The sequence below is a fragment of the Triticum urartu genome, chromosome 6A (assembly GCF_056163025.1).
Source record: "Triticum urartu cultivar PI428250 chromosome 6A, HENAU_Tu73, whole genome shotgun sequence".
Classification (NCBI taxonomy): domain Eukaryota; kingdom Viridiplantae; phylum Streptophyta; class Magnoliopsida; order Poales; family Poaceae; genus Triticum; species Triticum urartu.
In genome coordinates this window covers 358,605,168-358,623,615 of record NC_141878.1, presented here as the reverse complement: position 1 = coordinate 358,623,615, position 18,448 = coordinate 358,605,168, and the positions used below count along the sequence as shown (strand labels likewise).

General features: G+C 41.0%; 2 protein-coding genes across 2 annotated transcripts; both read left to right on the top strand.

Annotated features, from left to right (window-relative positions):
• The first annotated feature begins 9,086 nt into the window (after window positions 1-9,086).
• LOC147965237 (uncharacterized) lies at window positions 9,087-10,655 on the top strand. Its single transcript, XM_087530362.1, has 2 exons — window positions 9,087-9,407; window positions 9,675-10,655. Exons 1-2 carry the CDS (start codon window positions 9,087-9,089, stop codon window positions 10,653-10,655), a joined length of 1,302 nt encoding a protein of 433 aa, XP_087386488.1.
• Window positions 10,656-10,946: 291 nt separating this feature from the next.
• On the top strand, window positions 10,947-11,798 carry LOC147965236 (uncharacterized). The gene is made up of 2 exons (XM_087526740.1): window positions 10,947-11,380; window positions 11,471-11,798. Exons 1-2 carry the CDS (start codon window positions 10,947-10,949, stop codon window positions 11,796-11,798), a joined length of 762 nt encoding a protein of 253 aa, XP_087382866.1.
• The last annotated feature ends 6,650 nt before the right edge of the window (window positions 11,799-18,448 follow it).

Here is an 18,448-nt window from a genome sequence, read left to right as displayed (position 1 = left end):
CCCGTGAAAATCACTTATACATGCGCGAAGTTGGCCAACATATATATGACCAGGATCATATGCCTACATGGAGTTTTGAGGATAATCGTATTAGATAGAGGAACACAATTTACCTTGAAGTTTTGGAATCAATTACTCCAGACATTGGGTACCAGGCTAGAGTTCAGTACAGCCTTTCATCCGCAGATAGATGGACAAACCGAGAGAGTCAACTAAATTCTGTAGGACATGTTGAGAGCTTGTGCACTAGATTATGGGTCTAGTTGGGATGATAATTTGCCTTACGCAGAGTTCTCATATAACAACAGCTGCCAGGCTAGTTTGAAGATGGCCCCTTTCGAAGCTTTGTACGGAAGGAGGTGCAGGACACCATTGATGTGGGATGAAGTTGGAGACCGACAATTGTTCGGACCAGATTTAATCAGAGAGTCTAAAGAGAAGGTTAAGTTGATTCATGATAGACTGAAGCTAGCTCAGTCTAGGAAGAAGAGTTATGTTGACACTAAACGCAAGGAGGTAACCTATGAAGTCCGAGACAGAGCATATCTCTGTGTGTCACCACTTCGAGGAGTTAAACAATTTGGAGTCAAAGGAAAGTTATCCCCACGATTTGTAGGACCATACCAAGTTTTGGAACGTATGGGTGAAGTTGCCTGCAAGTTGGAGTTACTCGAAGGTTTGTGAGGAGTTCACGATGTGTTTCACGTTTCCCAGTTAAAGAAGTGTCATGCAGAGATGGCCGATATTCCTCTGAGAGATACAGTGCCCCTAGAAGAAATTCAGTTGGAGAGTGACCTAACCTACAAGGAGAAACCCGTCAAGATTCTCGAGTTCGCCCACCGAGTTACACGCAGCAAGGTAATCAAGTTTTGCAAAGTTCAGTGGAGCCACCATACCAAGGAAGAAGCCACCTGGGAGCGAGAAGAAGACCTACGGAAAGACCACCCACACCTTTTTGCTTGCCGACCCAAATCTCGAGGGCAGGATTCATCTTAAGGGGGGTAGGTTTGTAACATCCCAATTTTCATTTGGATGTTAATCATTAGGTCATCATATGCATCCATGATTTTTGCATTTTTAATATTGCTTTACTTGGACATTTCGATCCTAGAGACCTTAAGCAACTCAAGGACCATTTGAGAGAGTTGGAGGTTTCATAAAAATCCATTTTTGAATTTTCAAAATTTGGCATATTGGATCAAAGTGATTTTTATTTGAAATTATTTTTCCAATTATTTCAAAATAAATAAAACAATGAGAGAAGATAATATGACTTCTTCAAAACAGTGAGGAAATAATGGAAATTTAATTTTGAATAAAAATATATTTTATTTGAGATTTTATTCGGTTAAATTATGGAAAAATATGCACTTCTAAAAATTGCATTTAGCCCAGAAAAATGTTCACTTTGTCCTAAATATTAGGAGAGGACGGAGAAAATTATTTTTGGAATTTTATGATTTTTATTTTTTTATTTTGAATTTTCTTCGCGTGCCGACTGGGCCGGCCCAGCCGCCGACTGCCTTCCCTGCTCCCGTCGTCGCCCGTATCCTCGCCGGACTCCGGCTTGGATACCCGGTCGGAGCCGCCGCCATTTGCACCTCCCCAAGTCGAAGCTGCCCCCCCCCTTTATAAGCTGCCGCCCGATCCCACCCTCTTCCTCAAGCCGCCGCAGCCGCCGCCTCCCGCCGACTGCCGCACCGCCACCCGCTCGCGCCGCTAGCCGCTGTCGCCCGCCACCCCACCGCTGCTGCCGCATCACCCCGCCTCGCCGGAGTTGCCGCCGCCGCTAGTTCTTTCCCCCAAACTGGTATAAACCGCTAAAACCCGGCCCGTTTTTTTCTAGTTTCGGTTTTTCGTTTTAGATTCGGTTTATTTATTAGGTTAAGTTAATTAATGAACGTTCACCCGATTGGTTCTGTTAATGAACGAATTCGTTCGTTAGTTTCTGTTAGCAAACGTTCGTTCTTTAGAATTTTTCTTTTTAGTTTTATTTTTCGGATAGGGACCTATCCGTAAATAGTTTTCTTATAGATTAGTCCCTGATCTTTAAACTCTCACTACTTTTTGCTCGTTTATCCAAATCTAATGAAACCAACGCCAAAATCTTCATCTTGTTTCCCTCTGTCTAGATAAACAACTTAAACATGATTTTGAAAATTTAAATTTTGGTTTCAAGCAGATTTGAATTTGAACTTCTTTTGATCGTAGTTTGTGTTTCGTAACTCTGATTCAATTGATTCTTTTTGCAAATCGAAGCTCTTCACTCGAACTTTCTATTTAGATCTTTTCTTTTGGTTTACCTTTGAATATTATGCTTGAGTGCTTATGTATGCTACTGTTTGTTCACAATACAATTTCTGGTGTGCGAAGCTTGCTACTATGAATCCCTAGGGTTTTCCGATCATCGGCAAGGCAAGTAACACTTTGATCATATCCCTTTATTACCCAGTTTTTATGCATTAGTTTCAACCCTCAAACATTGCATGAGTAGGATTTTTGATAACATGTGGTTGTGGGAATTAGTTGATGAGGTAGAAACCTATTGTCTTTTATCAAACCCCGAGTATTATACGTTATGTTCTTACTACTTTGCTATGCTCATAGACGTGGGTTGGTATGTGAGATTCATGAAAGGTGTGAGAGTTATATTTAACTAAGGGAAACTTAAGGTGGCTACTTTAATACACATCTGGGTGGATTGGTTGTGGGCACCTGGGGAATCCAGTGTTGTCCTAGGAGATCCCGGGGTACCCGTGTGATCATCCTATGGAATGTCACCCAGGCTCAAAGGGGTCATAAGATTATTCATGCTAGAAACTTTCATGTGCAGCCACAAGCCATTATGGGATCTGGCATAGTTGAGTAAGTTGTGGGAATCCTTTCCATGATGGGCTAGTAGATGTAGGGGATTGTAGGTGTACCGGCCTATCTATCGGTTAAGGGGACCTCTTCGGAAAGACTGTGTCTCGATCATCTGTTTCTCAAACATCAGGCAGTGCGAGAAATTCAACGGAGGAGATCGAGTCTTGTGGGGAAAAGTGTGCGAACCTTTGCAGAGTGTATAAACTAATCATGGTTAGCCGTGTCCCCGGCTATGGACATTTTGAGTATCTAGTACTTGAACTATTGTTTGATCTCATCACTTTACTTAATGAATTTATTGGGTTATTAATATTATTTTGGGTTTGAGTTGGGGGTACCTCTCAATAATGACATAAACTTTGTAGTTAAATAAAAATCTATTCCTTTGTTGTTGGGAAAAATTAGCTTTATGCAAATGATAACCATAGAGCCTCCACCAGCCAAATATGCATGTAGTGATAGCTGTTATTTGTTCATTGCTCTATAGTGTTATCTTGCCACCATATTCCATGTGCTGACCTACACGGCTGCAATGTATCATGTTGCAGAGTTTTCAAACGAAAAGTAAGGTGTGCTAGGTCGTTGTCATGCACTCAGTTTTGACGTGGAGTTGGATGGACTCATTTATCTTCGAAGCTTCTGTAGTTATCTTATTTAGATGGCCTTCAGCCATATTATTGTAATAAGTACTTTATTTGAGACACTCGATGTAATAATTGTGCGATTGAACTCTGCAGTAAATCGTTGAGTACTGTGTGTGTCCGCAATACCGATCCAGGGATGACACTTAAGCACAGAGGGCTTGTTTGGTTTGTGTCCTGGACATCATGCCTGAAGAAAGTCAGTGCTTGGAATAGGCCTGAGAGCATATGTGTTCTATGCCTGGGCAGGCTGGCCTGAGGGGAGGATGTTTGGATGATGCCCTGGCCTGAAAAAACTTTAGGGAATATTTCATAGGGTCAAAGGTATGTACAGTTGTGGATCCCACTGTACCAGCAGAATATTTTAACATTAATATGTTACCAGGCATGCACCAGGCGTTTGGAATCCTTCACCTGGCCCCAGGCTAATGGTGGTGCCTGTATTTGCCCAGGCTAATGATCACGGCAGCTTCTTCAGGCCAGGCATTGTGTCAAACGCTCAGGGCACTATCCAAACATGTCTCAGGCAGGTTTCAGGTACACTTGTGGCTAGGCACGAAATGGTGAGGAAGCCAACCAAACTGACCCAGAGACAATGGTCCATTGGGATCGGGTCGCTACAGTTGATAAGATCATGATCGCATACTCCCTCTACTTCCAGGATTAGTGTTGAACCTAAATAAATGTTATTTGGTGTCTGTGTTGAGCATGAATGTGATTGGATCATGTATATTGCAATACGGTTATTCATTTAAATAAGAGAATAATTGTTGTTCTGTTTACATGAATAAAACCTTCTATGGTCATACACCCAATGTAAATGATTTATTGAATCTCGATTGTAGTAATACACATATTCATAGTATTGACACCAAAAGATGCAAATTTGATAATGATAGTGCAACATACTTGTGGGACTGCCATTTTGGTCATATTGGTGTAAAGCGCGTGAAGAAACTCCATGTGGACAGACTTTTGGAATCACTTGATTATGAATCATTTGATACTTGCGAACCATGCCTCATGGGCAAGATGACTAAAACTCCGTTCTACAGAACAATGGAGTGAGCCAATGACTTATTGGAAATAATAGATATTGATGTTTGCGGTCCGATGAGTGTTGAGGCACGCGGCGGGTATCGTTATTTTCTGACCTTCACAGAAAACATTTGAAAAGTTCAAAGAATTTCAGAGTGAAGTGAAGAATCGTCGTAATAAGAAAATAAAGTTTCTACGATCTGATCATGAAGGCGAATATTTGAGTTACGAGTTTGGCCTTCATTTAAAACAATGTGGAATGGTTTCACAACTCACGCCACCTGGAACACAACAGCGTAATGGTGTGTCCGAACGTCGTAATCGTACTTTATTAGATATGGTGCGATCTATGATGTCTCTTACCGATTTACCACTATCATTTTTGGGCTACACATTAGAGACTGCCGCATTCACGTTAAATAGGGCACCGTCTAAATCCATTGAGATGACACCGTATGAACTGTGGTTTGGCAAGAAACCTAAGCTGTCATTTCTTAAAGTTTGGGGTTGTGACACTTATGTCAAAAGGCTTCAGCCGAATAAGCTCGATCCTAAATCAAAGAAGTGCGTCTTCATAGGATACCCAAAGGAAACAATTGGGTACACCTTCTACCACAGATCCGAAGGCAAGATCTTTGTTGCCATGAATGGAACATTTCTAGAGAAGGAGATTCTCTCGAAAAAAGTGAGTGGGAGGAAAGTAGAACTTGATGAGGTAAATGTACCTTCTCTCAATTTGGAAAGTAGCACATCAGAGAAATCCGTTCCCGTGATGCCTACACTAACAAGAGAGGAAGCTAATGATGATGATCATGAAACTTCAGATCAAGTTACTACTGGACCTCGTAGGTCGAACAGAGCACGTTCCGCACCAAAGTGGTACGATAATCCTATTCTGGAAGTCATGTTATTAGACCAAGGCGAACCTACGAACTATGAAGAAGCTATAATGAGCCCAGCTTCTGACACATGGCTTGAGGCCATGAAATCTAAGATAGGATCCATGTATGAGAACAAAGTGTATAGTTTGGTGGACTTGTCCGATGATTGGCAATCCATTTAGAATAAATGGATCTTCAAAAAGAAGACAAACGCTGATGGTAATGTCACCATGTACAAAGCTCGACTTGTCATGAAAGTTTTTGAACAAGTTCGAGGACTTGACCACGATGAGACTGCCTGACCCATAGAGATTCTTAAGTCTATCCGAATAATGTTAGCAATTACCGCATTTTATAATTATGAAATCTGGCAAATGGACGAAAAATTGCATTCCTTAATGGATTTCTTAAAGAAGAGTTGTATATGATGCAACCAAAAGGTTTTGTCGATCCTAAAGGTGCTAACAAAGTAAGCAAGCTCCAGTGATCCATCTATGGACTGGTACAAGCATCTCGGAGTTGGAATATACACTTTGATGAGGTGATCAAAGCATATGGTTTTATACAGACTTATGGTGAAGCCTGTATTTACAAGAAAGTGAGTGGGAGCTCTGTAGCATTTCTGATGCCATATGTGGATGACATATTGTTGATCAGAAATGATATAGAATTTCTGGATAGCATAAAAGGATACTTGAATAAGATTTTTTCAATGAAAGACCTCGGTGAAGCTGCTTATATATTGGGCATCAAGATCTATAGGGATAGATCGAGACGCTTAATAGGACTTTCACAAAGTATATACCTTGGCTAAATTTTGAAAAAGTTCAAAATAGATCAGTCAAAGAAAGGGTTCTTGTGTGTGTTGCAAGGTGTGAAGTTGAGTAAGACTCAAAACCCGACCACGGCACAAGATAGAGAGAGAGTGAAAGTCATTCCCTATGCTTCAGCCATAGGTTCTATAAAGTATGCCATGCTATTACCGGACCTATTGTGTACCTTGCCATGAGTTTGGCAAGGGCGTACAATAGTGATCCAGGAGTAGATCACTGGACAACGGTCAAAAATATCCTTAGGTACCTAAAGAGAACTAAGGAAATGTTTCTCGGTTATGGAGGTGACAAAGAGTTCATCATAAAGGGTTATGTCGATGCAAGCTTTGACACTGATCCGGATGACTCTGAGTCTCAATCTGGATACATATTGAAACTGGGAGCAATTAGCTAGAGTAGCTCCATGCAGAGCATTGTAGACATAGAAATTTGCAAAATACATATGGATCTAAATATGGCAGACCCGTTGACTATACCTCTCACACAAGCAAAACATGATCACACCTTAGTACTCTTTGGGTGTTAATCACATGGCGATGTGAACTGGATTATTGACTCTAGTAAACCCTTTGGGTGTTGTCACATGGCGATGTGAACTATGGGTGTTAATCACATGGAGATTGAAGGAAATATGCCCTAGAGGCAATAATAAAGTTGTTATTTTATATTTCCTTATTCATGATAAAGGTTTATTATTCATGCTAGAATTGTATTGATCAGAAACCTTAATACATGTCTGAATTTATAAACAAACACCGTGTCCCTAGTGAGCCTCTACTATACTAGCTCATTGATCAGAGATGGTTAAGGTTTCCTAACCATTGACATGAGTTGTCACTAGAAAATATGCCCGTGCTTTGCAATGGGAGAAGAAATATTCCCACACCCTTATACTAATGACAAATCAGACTATGCAGATGTAGTGGAGATAAAAAATGTCTTAAACATATGCTAAGATGAAATAAGGACTTTCGAAAGGTCATTTGAAAAACCATGTTCGGAACATGTCATGATGAGATAAGGTACTTTGAAAAGGTCATTTTAAAAACTACAAATCTGATGGTCTCATGACTTGATTTCCTAACGGGCCACATCATTTCTTTGGTTGAGCTGACTTCATTGATGGACCCTGCATGAGCTGGACTAATAAATGAGCCATCTCAGTTTCCTTGACCTACCTCACACATTGTGTTTCCCATGATCAATACGGATGAATTAGACATTTAGTCACTTTTCTTAATCTGCCTGAAATAGTCTAAAGTTATAGGACGTCTTCCTCTTCATGTGTATGAGAGCGTAAAAAAGTAAAAAAGTGTACCATAGTGTAAATGTAAGGAAGAGTCCTTACTTAGCATGGCATAAGGATCTTAACATAATATGCACCGATGACAACTTACTTGAAGAATATTATTCAACCCATAGGTAGGCATGATGGACACTCATGGCAAGAAACTGCGTTTAAGGGTTTTTGGATACACAAGTAGTATCTCTACTTAGTACGAATTTTTGGCTAGCAAAAGATCCTAGGCAGACACCACATGTTGGAGGGTCCATAACAATATAACTTCTACGCAAATATACACAACCATTACTCATTATGTTGTCTTCCTTGTGCAACTTCAACTAATTTACTCAAGTTTGAAAATAATTAATGGGTATTCACAATCATAGAAGATGTCCAAGATAATATATTTGTATGTGGAAGTTCTCTTCCTTATACTAATCATTCATGAATTGCCTGTATGACCAATATTATGATGGGATATTTAAATTAGTGCCCCTGGTTCCTTAGTTGTGCTCACTTTTCCCCACGCTCCAAATGTTTGCTAACTTTCCCCCTCTCCCTTAGCTGAAACTCTCACAAATGCTCATAGCGGGCGTTTGCCGTCTTGACCGTCCATTGACCGTTAATTGCTGACGAGTGGGGTCGAGTCTTCGTCTGACTGTTGCTTGCTGATGGGTGGGACCGCAAGGAGACACGTATTGGGCAGCTTTTCTGAATCTGAAACAGATATAGACATGCCACACTGAACCGCACCGCCCCGCCCCCTCCTCCGGCATCGTGCCGCGTCCACCGCAGTTGTTTCCTCCACCCTATGCCCTATTCCGTTCGTCCGCGACGCCGCGTCTCCGCAGATATAGCCCACCTCCCCATCTGGGATTACATAGCGATGTTGAGTGAGGACGCCCGGAATGTAGTCGACCGTGGAGAGGATTGGGTCGAATCCGCGGCAGATAATTCATGGATTAAACCTGGGTAAGCATTGTTTCCTCTCGAATTGACGTTCTAAGTCGTATTGTAGGCCGTATTTGACTTCTGTTTGCTTGAATTGTTCGAATTTGTGCTCGATTTTACCCGGCTAACTGAAGCCTTTGTTTCCTTCCCCCAACAAAATAGGATTGATCCCGCGCTGGCTTTCCGGCTGGCGATTAGAATGGAAACTAGTGTACTGCGTGGTACTAAACCGCATTTGATTTCATCATTTTTCTATCCCAAAGTGGTAGAAACCAGAATATCTTTCAAAGATTTGTGAGCTGAGCTCCGAAACATCTATCCTTGCAGTGATGCCGATGTCGTTGAACTGAATTACTTCAGCAGTGACGAGCAAAGATTTCTCCCACTAACTTGCGACGATCATATGCCATTGCTTTTTGCTGGGATTGCTGGCTGCCGATTCGGTAAACTCCAAATCGATGTGCTTCAGTCACGCACAGAACGGGCGAAGGGGAAGGGAGTTCAGACATCATCTGTCTGTGCTAATAGCCAGCACCCCGGCACTCCTTGTAGGTCGACACCAAGTAAAGCAAGTGGTTCATGGAGCCACAACATGCCTGCTGCCAATTTTGTTTCCAATTCAGCTACTGCTTCTCGTGTACCTTCTGAAGTTGGTGTAGAAGAAGATGCAGAACCTAACGAGGCAGTGCCTACAAATGATGATGAAGACGAGATGATGTTTCCTGAACTGGTCGATGTAGCCAGTCAGCAAGCAGTGGATGACGAATATAAGGAGGAGCCCATTAGCCAAGCTAGGTTTGATGACACTGACGATGAAGAGAAGGTGGAGAACATGGACAGCTTAATCAAGGATGAATATGATGGTGATGACATGCCAACAATTGAGTGGAACAGGGAAAAACCTGAGCTTAGTGTAGGTACCATTTTCCAATCAATGGTGGACTGTCGGAATGAAGTGACAACATGGTGCATTATATCTGAAAACACCTATAAGATTAAAAGGAGTGAGCCAGCAAGGTTCACAGTTTTTTGTCCATATCATAGGTGTAGGTGGAAGTTGCATGCATCTCGTATGAGAAAGAGAAAATATATTCAAGTAATCCAAGTTCAGTTAGTAATTTAGTTTCAGAACATTGAGTAAGGTTTCGTAACTGTTCTTTACCCTTTTATTTTGTTTCAGATAAAGAAAAACTCACACAAGCACACCTGTCCACCAGGAGGGGAAGTGGGGAAGGCCAAAACCAAGCTAGCAAAAACTAGGTGGGTGGCAGATGCTATATTGGATTGGCTGAGAGAAGAACCTGGACCTGGTCCAACAGCACTCCATGGGAAGCTTTTTGAGAAGTACAAGATACAAATTCCTTACATGAGAATTTTCAATGCTAGGGAAAAGGCTCTTGACAGAATTAATGGTCAATGGAATGACAATTTTCTGCTGCTTTACACTTTCAAAGCTGAAGTGGAGATGGCAAGTCCAGGGAGTGTTGTAGAGATTGACAAGCATACAGTTCCATTCAAAATAAAAGGGAAGTCATTTCAGAAGGAGTGCTTCAGAAGGGCTTTTGTTTGTTTCAAGGCTTGCTGGCAGGGGTTTCTAGATGGTTGTAGGCCCTATTTGGCTGTAGATGCTACACATTTGACTGGAAGATGGAGAGGACAGCTAGTAGCAGCTTCTGCAGTTGATGGACACAACTGGCTATTCCCAGTTGCATTTGGTGTGGTGGAGGCAGAGTGTGAGGAAAGTTGGGTCTGGTTTCTGCAGCAGTTGCGCAACATTATAGGCACACCCCCAGGTTTAGCTATACACATAGATGCTTGCAAGGGTTTAGATAGTGCAGTGGAAATTGTATTCCCTGGAGTGGAGCATAGGGAATGTATGCGACACCTAGCACGTAATTTCAAAAAGAAGTTTAAAGGTAAAGTTTATGATGAGAACTTATGGCCAGCATCATACACATGCAGCAAAAGGAAGCATGAACACCATTTGAGAGTGTTGTATGCTCAAAATCCTTTTGTGAAGGAGTACATGGATGCACATCATGGCAAGGTGTGGTCAAGAAGCAAATTCAATGAAATCTGCAAAGTAGATTATGTGACCAGTAACCTTGCAGAATGCTTCAATTCAAAGTTCAAGTCAGTGAAAGGGCTCTTGTTGTGGTAAGCATTTGACAAGATGAGGCAAATGATCATGATAAAGATGGCTCTTCGCAAAAGAATTGCAGAAACACAATATGTTGGTCATCAAATGCTCCCATCACTAATTAAGGCATTGCACTTGAAGGCAAGAGGACTGAAGATGAAATGTATTCGATCTGGTACATATGAGGGAGAGGTTACCTATACTAACACTAAAAATAGGGTATGGAGGTATCCTGTGAACCTAAGTACTAGAGAATGTACTTGTAGGCAATGGCAGATCCGTGGGAAGCCATGCATAAATGTCCTACATCTGATGACCGTTATCGGGGGTGCAGATGGTGAAGTTGATCAATATTGCTCTGAGTATTTCTTTGTTGCCAAATTTATGGTTGCTTATGCTGACAATGTGCCTGCACTATTGGGGAAAGATCAATGGAACGTAGTAGATCCAGGGTTCAAACTCCACACTCCTGTCATTACTAGACCACCAGGAAGACCAAGGAACCAGAGGATTAGAGCAGGTGAGGAGGGTCGTCTACCAAAGAAGCGTGCTTGCAAAAAATGTGGAGTTCTGGGGCATATTGCTAGGCTTTGTACCAATGCAGTGGATGCATCATTTGGAGAGGAGGAAAGATGGACAGCAGCCAATGCTGAGGAGAATGCAGCAGCAATGGAGACTGAAGATGCAGTGGAGAACGCAGCAGCAAATGAAGCAGTGGAGAATGCAGCAGCAAATGAAGCATCTTGGTATGTGTTTGCACCCTTTGTAGAATGCAGCTACCCTTTTGTTTGCATTTGTTCTCTTTTTTGCCTATGGCTTATAATTTTATTTACCAGCTCTAGGGAGAAAAGGCCAAGAGATGAAGAAGCAGAAGATTTTGAAACCATGGCCTTTGATGGTTTTGAATCTATAAGAGAGGAAGAGGAGGGCGTAATTTTTCCAATTGTGCCTTTAAAGATTACTGAACCCATAGATGACCGTCAAATGGTCGTCAAGTGCTCGGCGAGTGCAACTACTCCATCAGCACCTCCACGAGGAAAACCCCAAGTAAAGCCCAAGATCAAAAGGAACAAGAGTCTGAAAGAAAAGAGCATATCAACTAGGGAAACGAGGAGCAAGACGGTGAAGCCAGCTGCAAACACAAGGAGCAAGTCGAAAATTTGAATTAAGTTGTTGGGAAATGTTTGTGTTGTCAATTTGAGGGCGAGTGGATCGCTTAAAACTTGGTAGATTTGTATTAAGATGTTGGCATCTTAAAACTTGGTAGATTTGAGCTACTGTGAAAACTTATCAGTTGTAATAATGTTGCTTATACTTTGGTTTCTTATTTGAGTCAGAATTCAAATTTCCATCAAAATTTGAATTTAAATCAATATTTGAATTTGGGCCAAAATTTGGATTCAAGTCAAAGTTGAAGTTGAACATTGGAGGTTCATTTCTCTGTGCGGTGTATTTGATCGAGCATTTGAAGTCCAATATTCGTAGGTGAACAGTCCGAATGAGAAATGTGCTAGAAACGAGCTCGAAAGCTAGGGTAAACAGCCCTATTTGAAATCAAGTTTTTTTTACCTTGCCTAAATGAGGCATATATATTTTTATTAACACTTGTTCCATATATATAGGGTAAAAACAAAGTCTCACTATTTATTGATTAATATTCATATTACTACATTTTTTTGAAAAAAAATATGCTTTTAATTCAAAACCGTCAAATAACACGTTTTAGATATGAAAATGAAAAAGTAAGGTCAGATCCTTCTTACTCACTCTAAAATGAAGCTATGGAGATTTTTCTGATTTTTTTAATTATTTTGATTTTTTTTCAAACCCTAAACCCTCTCTCCCTATTCTACGAACTCTGAAAATGTTCATAGGTGATAGCTAATTTGTGTGAAGACTTTTTTCATGAAAATGACCTACACTAAGTTTATATTTTTTTCTCATAACCTTGTCACACATGACGGCTATGTGCGCAAGAATTACAACATTTTGATTTTTTTTTGAATTTTTTGAAAACATTTGAACTTGATTTCGACAGATCACTTCAAAAAATGATTTTTCAAAAAAAACGCCCCTATACCGAGTTTATATTTTTTTATGGTAACTAGGTCTCATAAACGGACGAACTACGTTTGTTTTATATTTTTGCGATTTATTCTAATTTAGTTATGGCCATTTGAAATCTGGTCAAACCCTAATAACCCCGTTGACTCGCTCATAACCCCGTAAAAATGCTCCAAACCCTAGCGTCGAACGTGCGCCGTCGGATCCTACCAAGCGCCAAAACACCACCCGTTAGATGTGGGGCAGGCATGCGTGATCCGCGTGATGCATCCTGATTGGCTACTGCACTGTCCTTCTCGGGTTTTTTACGATCTGCCCCACTTTACATATGAAATTGTATTTTTCGCACATGACCACCACATGTTAGTGTTAAGAGTTGGTTCAAATATTCAAACTGCAAAATACAATGTGGCAAATCGTCAATATAGCTTCCCCTTCTCCTCTTCTCCATCTGACAGACAAAGGCATCAAGCAGATCGAGCAATTCCTCTGTTTCTTTCCCCATCTTCTTGTTCTTCTTCCTCTCGAGCAATTCCTCTGTTTCTTCCTCTCGGGCGATATGTCGACCTCCTCGTTAGCCCCCCGTTCCATGTGGCCGGTGTATGGTCTAGTGTCGATGACTCGATGCACTGACTGCCCACGGACTGTGCCACTGAAGCTGTTGACTTCGAAGGAGGAGAAGAATGGGAACTTTGGGTGCGAGTTCGTCAAATGCGAGAGCAAGCCGGAGGGGCAGGTTAGGTCTAAGTTTTCCTCGCATCCTTTATCTCTAATTTCTCAAAAAATCTGTCAGATTTGGATTTAGGTTACACGATTTCGTTTTCAGATCGTGAAGAAATGCCACCATTTCGAGTGGATGGATGATTACATCCAGAGGCTTCAAGGGTCGGGCTTGCTGGATTCGAGGGGGAATGCAATCCGCGAGTCCAATCTACCCCATGACAGTGCCGCTCCGGCAGCAGCAGCGCCTCCGGAATACCCGACGGTGGTAGATGTCGAATTGAAGACGGAATTGAAGAAGATTAACAAGAACTTCAAGCAGCTGATTGAGTTGAAGAAGCAATCCAATCTGATAGCTTTAGGAATACTTGCTCTAGGAATTTTTTACTTGATGGCCATCTCTCGTAGAGATGTTTGTCTACTGTTGTTGCCACTGTTTAGCAATCCAAGTCAGTTTATCTCAAATGCAACTCTGTTTAGTGCAACTGTCGATCTCTGGATGTATGCAGTTTACTGTTAAGTTTCGACACTTTCAGTTTCGGCAGAAAACAACTACCAGTTCAGTGATAGGATTATTTTGTTAGCTAATAACCTCGAGTGTTGGATCATACCCTAGCTCGTCAGATGACAGTAAGTAGTACTTGAGAAGCACAAGGGATATACATCAAGTTCATCTCTTCTCTCTCACACTTGCCAAACTTTTGTCCTCGAGTTCGTCAGTTCTGCTAAAAAAACCTAGTTCGCGGGCCCAAAGAGAAAGCCCAGAAACAAGCGATGTTTCCTTTTTTGTTTAGGAAGGATTGCTTTGTTCTTTTTTTCTGATTGCTTTTTTCATTAATTTTATTGCCCAATCTCGTCTATCTCATTGAGGAATTTTTTTGGCTTTCCTTTATGGGTCCCTTCATTTTTTAGAATCAAAGTATTTGCAAACTGCAGTATTATTATGCCTAGCGAACCAATACTTCATGATTAGAAAAAAAGGTCTAACCCTCTTTTTTATATACTTCAAACATAGTGTAGTTAAAACTACACTTTTGACTAAAGACAAATATCTCAAAGTATTTGATACTTCAATATTTCTGAAAACCAAAGTATTCTTTGAATACCTAAAAAATATAGAGCTCTCAAACCAAAGCCATGTACAAATGTACAATATGTTCTTATTTTTAGAAGGCATCTATAAACACATCATTTTTAGTTTGTTTGGTTAATTTTTCCCACGCCAATTAGCCGTGTCTAAACTTGGGACAAACAAAATACAAACATAACAAAGCATTAATATAACACACATAACTTAACTTAGATAGGGTAGCTAGCTCGGGCAACACACACTAAACTCACACTACATAGTAGATAGATAGGGTAGCTAGGGAAACACCGCCATGTCTTCACCGTCGTCTTCACCTCAACCGCCGGCTTCACCGTCTTCTTCGCCGCCAGCTTTAGTACACCTCCTCCTCAAGGTCATTGTCGCCGAGGTAGTACGGGAGGCTGTGCATGCGGTTGCGAGCAGGGAAGACGCTCTCAAAGTTGGTGAAGATGTTATAGGTCGTGAATGCGATGAACTCGCACCCACACCGATACACCTTGCCGAGCAGGTAGTAGGCATCGAACCTGTTGGTGAAGTGGACGACGAGCCCTACCACTGGAGCGTTGGCATGGGGACGCTGCTCCATGAGGTTGAACATGGGCAGTGAGCCCGCCGGGAGGTGGTGGAAGCCCGCACGGAGGAACCCCCGTGCAAGCTTAGTGCTTCCCCTCTAGAGGGAGAACGCCCACACGCGGAGGGATTCCTCGACGACGACGTTGGCGGGGTACCACCATTCCGGCACGGTGGGCGGCGCTTGGAACGTCGGCCCGTTGTACTGCATCTTGCTCGCTTCGCTGAGTGGAACGGCTTTGGCTTTTGGGGGAATAAGAGAAGTTGGAGGCGCAGATGGATCTGTAGAAGAAGGGGCAATGAAGGGCAGTTTAAATAGCTGGGGGAGACGAAGTGGGTACACGCGCAAACGGCGTAGATCGTGACTCAGTGCGTGCGTGAACCGATGCGATCATCAATGTGTGAACGTGAATCGATGTGTGTGTGCTCTGCGTTGGCGGCTGCCTACCTCCCATTCACGAGCGTGCGTGCAGCCTGCGGCATGAACCGATGCCTCGACATATGGACGCGACCGTGCGTGCAGCCTGCCCCTTCTGCCACCGGCACGTATGCCTGCGATGCGTGAAACGACGCTGCGGAGCGACTGAATCCACTGGCAACTGTGTGGCACGGATCGATGCGTGCCTGTCGGTGTGCATGCATGCGATTCAGTCTAGGTCACTAGATGCGTGCGTGGCGGTGTTCGCATGCATAGCAGGCTACATCGATGCCAAAGTCGGGCATGCATAGCAGGCTGCATCCATCGATAGCAGGGTTTTTTAATTTATTACCAAAAAACTAACGGGCCCGTCCTATGAACACAAACACGGCCCAATCAACGAAGCCACAGGCACAGTCAACAGAGTCCAACGTGGCCCCACAAGTCAGTTAACGGCCAAGACGGCAAACGTCTGTTATGAACATTTGTGAGGGTTTCAGCTAAGGGCATGGGGAAAAGTGAGAAAAAGTTTGAAGCGTGGGGAAAACTGAGCACAACTAAGGAATTGGGGGCACAGATGGAATAAGCCCTATTATGATTGTCAAGCTTCAAAAGATTTCACTTTCTAAACCCAATGTGAAGCTACCACTAGGCATGATATAATTTCAACTTCATGATATTCAATTTATCCAACAATTTACTCATGGGATATAAGTGAAGCACACGAGTAAATTACAAGCTACTCCAAAAAGATATAAGTGTAGATCAAGCGAGTAGTTAACTAAATAGGTAGCTATGTGAGGATTATTTCTTATTTAAGAACTTTCAGATATAAGTATTTTATTAAAACAGCAAGAACAAAAACTAAATGTTATTCCAAGAATAGCACAACTCATGCGAAGAAGCAAAAACTTAGGCTCAACTGATACTAACCGATAGTTGTTGATGAAGAAAGATGGGATGCCTACCAGGGCATCCCCAAGTTTAAAATGCTTTAGACTTCTTGAAATATTAATTTGGTATGCCTTGGGCATCCCCAAGCTTGATCTTTTGTGTCTCCTTAATTCCTTTTATATCACAGTTTCCCTAAATCTCAAAAACCTCATCCACACAAAACTCAACAATGCAAGAACTCGTGAGATAACTTAGTATAAATCGATGCAAAACCTTATCATTCTCTACTATAGAAAATCACTAAAATTATAATTTAAAATTTCATACTAAATGCCTCTACATATTTAATACTCCTATCCTCAAATAGAATCATTAAACAACAAACATATGCAAACAATGCAATCATAACAACAATCTGTCTAGACAGGACAGTCTATAAAGAATGCAAGAAGATTCATACTTTTATAACTCCAAAAATTCTGAAAAATTACCACATTGTAGAAATTTTTCTTTATCTTGTTTTGCAAAAAAATAATCATTCTATCACATTCTGACTTTTGTCAAGAATTCTCGCACTAGCATGCAACTTTTTGTTTTCAAATAGCAACATATAGACTTGTAAAATAAGCATGACAAATGTTATACTTGACATTTTTATTGAAATAAAAAATACAAAAAATTATTCTAAATAAAATCAAGCAAATAAAAACAAAATAAAATGATGCTCCAAGCAAAACTCGTATCATGTGACGACTGAAAATATAGCTCCATGTGAGGTTACCGATAATGTTGAAGATGAAAGAGGGGATGTCTTCCGGGGAATCCCCAAGCTTAGTTGCTTGGATCTTCCTTGAATGTTACCTTGGGGTGCCTTGGGCATCCCCATGCTTAAGATCTTGTCACTCCTTATTCTCCTCATATCGATGTCTCGCCCAAAACTTGAAAACTTCTATCACACAAAACTTAACGGAACTTCATGAGATGGGTTAGTATGATAAAACGAACCATTCACTTTGGTACTGTCAAAGACAAGATTCATAGTTGTTCTCACACAATGCCTACTATAACTTATAATTTCCAAATTTTATATTAAGCAATATAAGCCATAGAAACTAGAAAACAAGCAAACTATGCTTTGAAAATAAAATATGTCAAAAATAGAACAGTCTGTAATGATCTGAACTTTGACCATACTTCTGCTACTCCAAAAATTCTGAAAAATGAGGACAACGTAGGAAATTTGTACATCAAGCACCTATCAAAAATTTAGAATTTTTATACGCTCCATTGAATTTAAACAATTCTGTTACTGGAAGCAAAAGTTCTTATTTTTACACGGAATCAAGTCAACTATCATCCACACTATCCCAAAGGCTTTGCTTGGTACTTCGCTGAAACAAAAGTTATAAAACATGATTACTCCAGTAGATTAATCATGTGAACAAAAAAAGTAGGGGTAAATGTTGGGTTGTCTCCCAACAAGCATTTTTCTTTAATGCCTTTTTACCTGGGCATGAAGATGTCAATGATACTCACATAAAAGATAATAATTGAAACACAAAGAGAGCATCATGAAGCATATGCCTAGCACATTTAAGCCTAACCCACTTCCTATGCATAGGGATTTTGTGAGCAAACAATACATGGGAATAAGAATCAACTAGAATTGGAAGGCAAATCAAATATAACTTCAAGATTTTCAACACACTGAGAGAAAACTAGAAGCATATAGTCCTCTCTCATAATAATTTTCAGTAGCATCATGAATAAATTCAATAATATAACTATCACATAAAGCATTCTTTTCATGATCCATAGTAGTGGGAGGAAACTCAACAAAACAACTATCATGCGATTGAAAATTAAAATAATGATGACAAGTTTCATGGTTATCATTATTCAAAATAGCATACATGTCATCACCATAATCATCATAGATAGCAACTTTGTTGTCATAATCAATTGAAACCTCTTCCGAAATAGTGGATTCATCACTAAATAAAGTCATGACCTCTCCAAATACCCTTTCATAATTATCACAATAAGATTCAACACCCT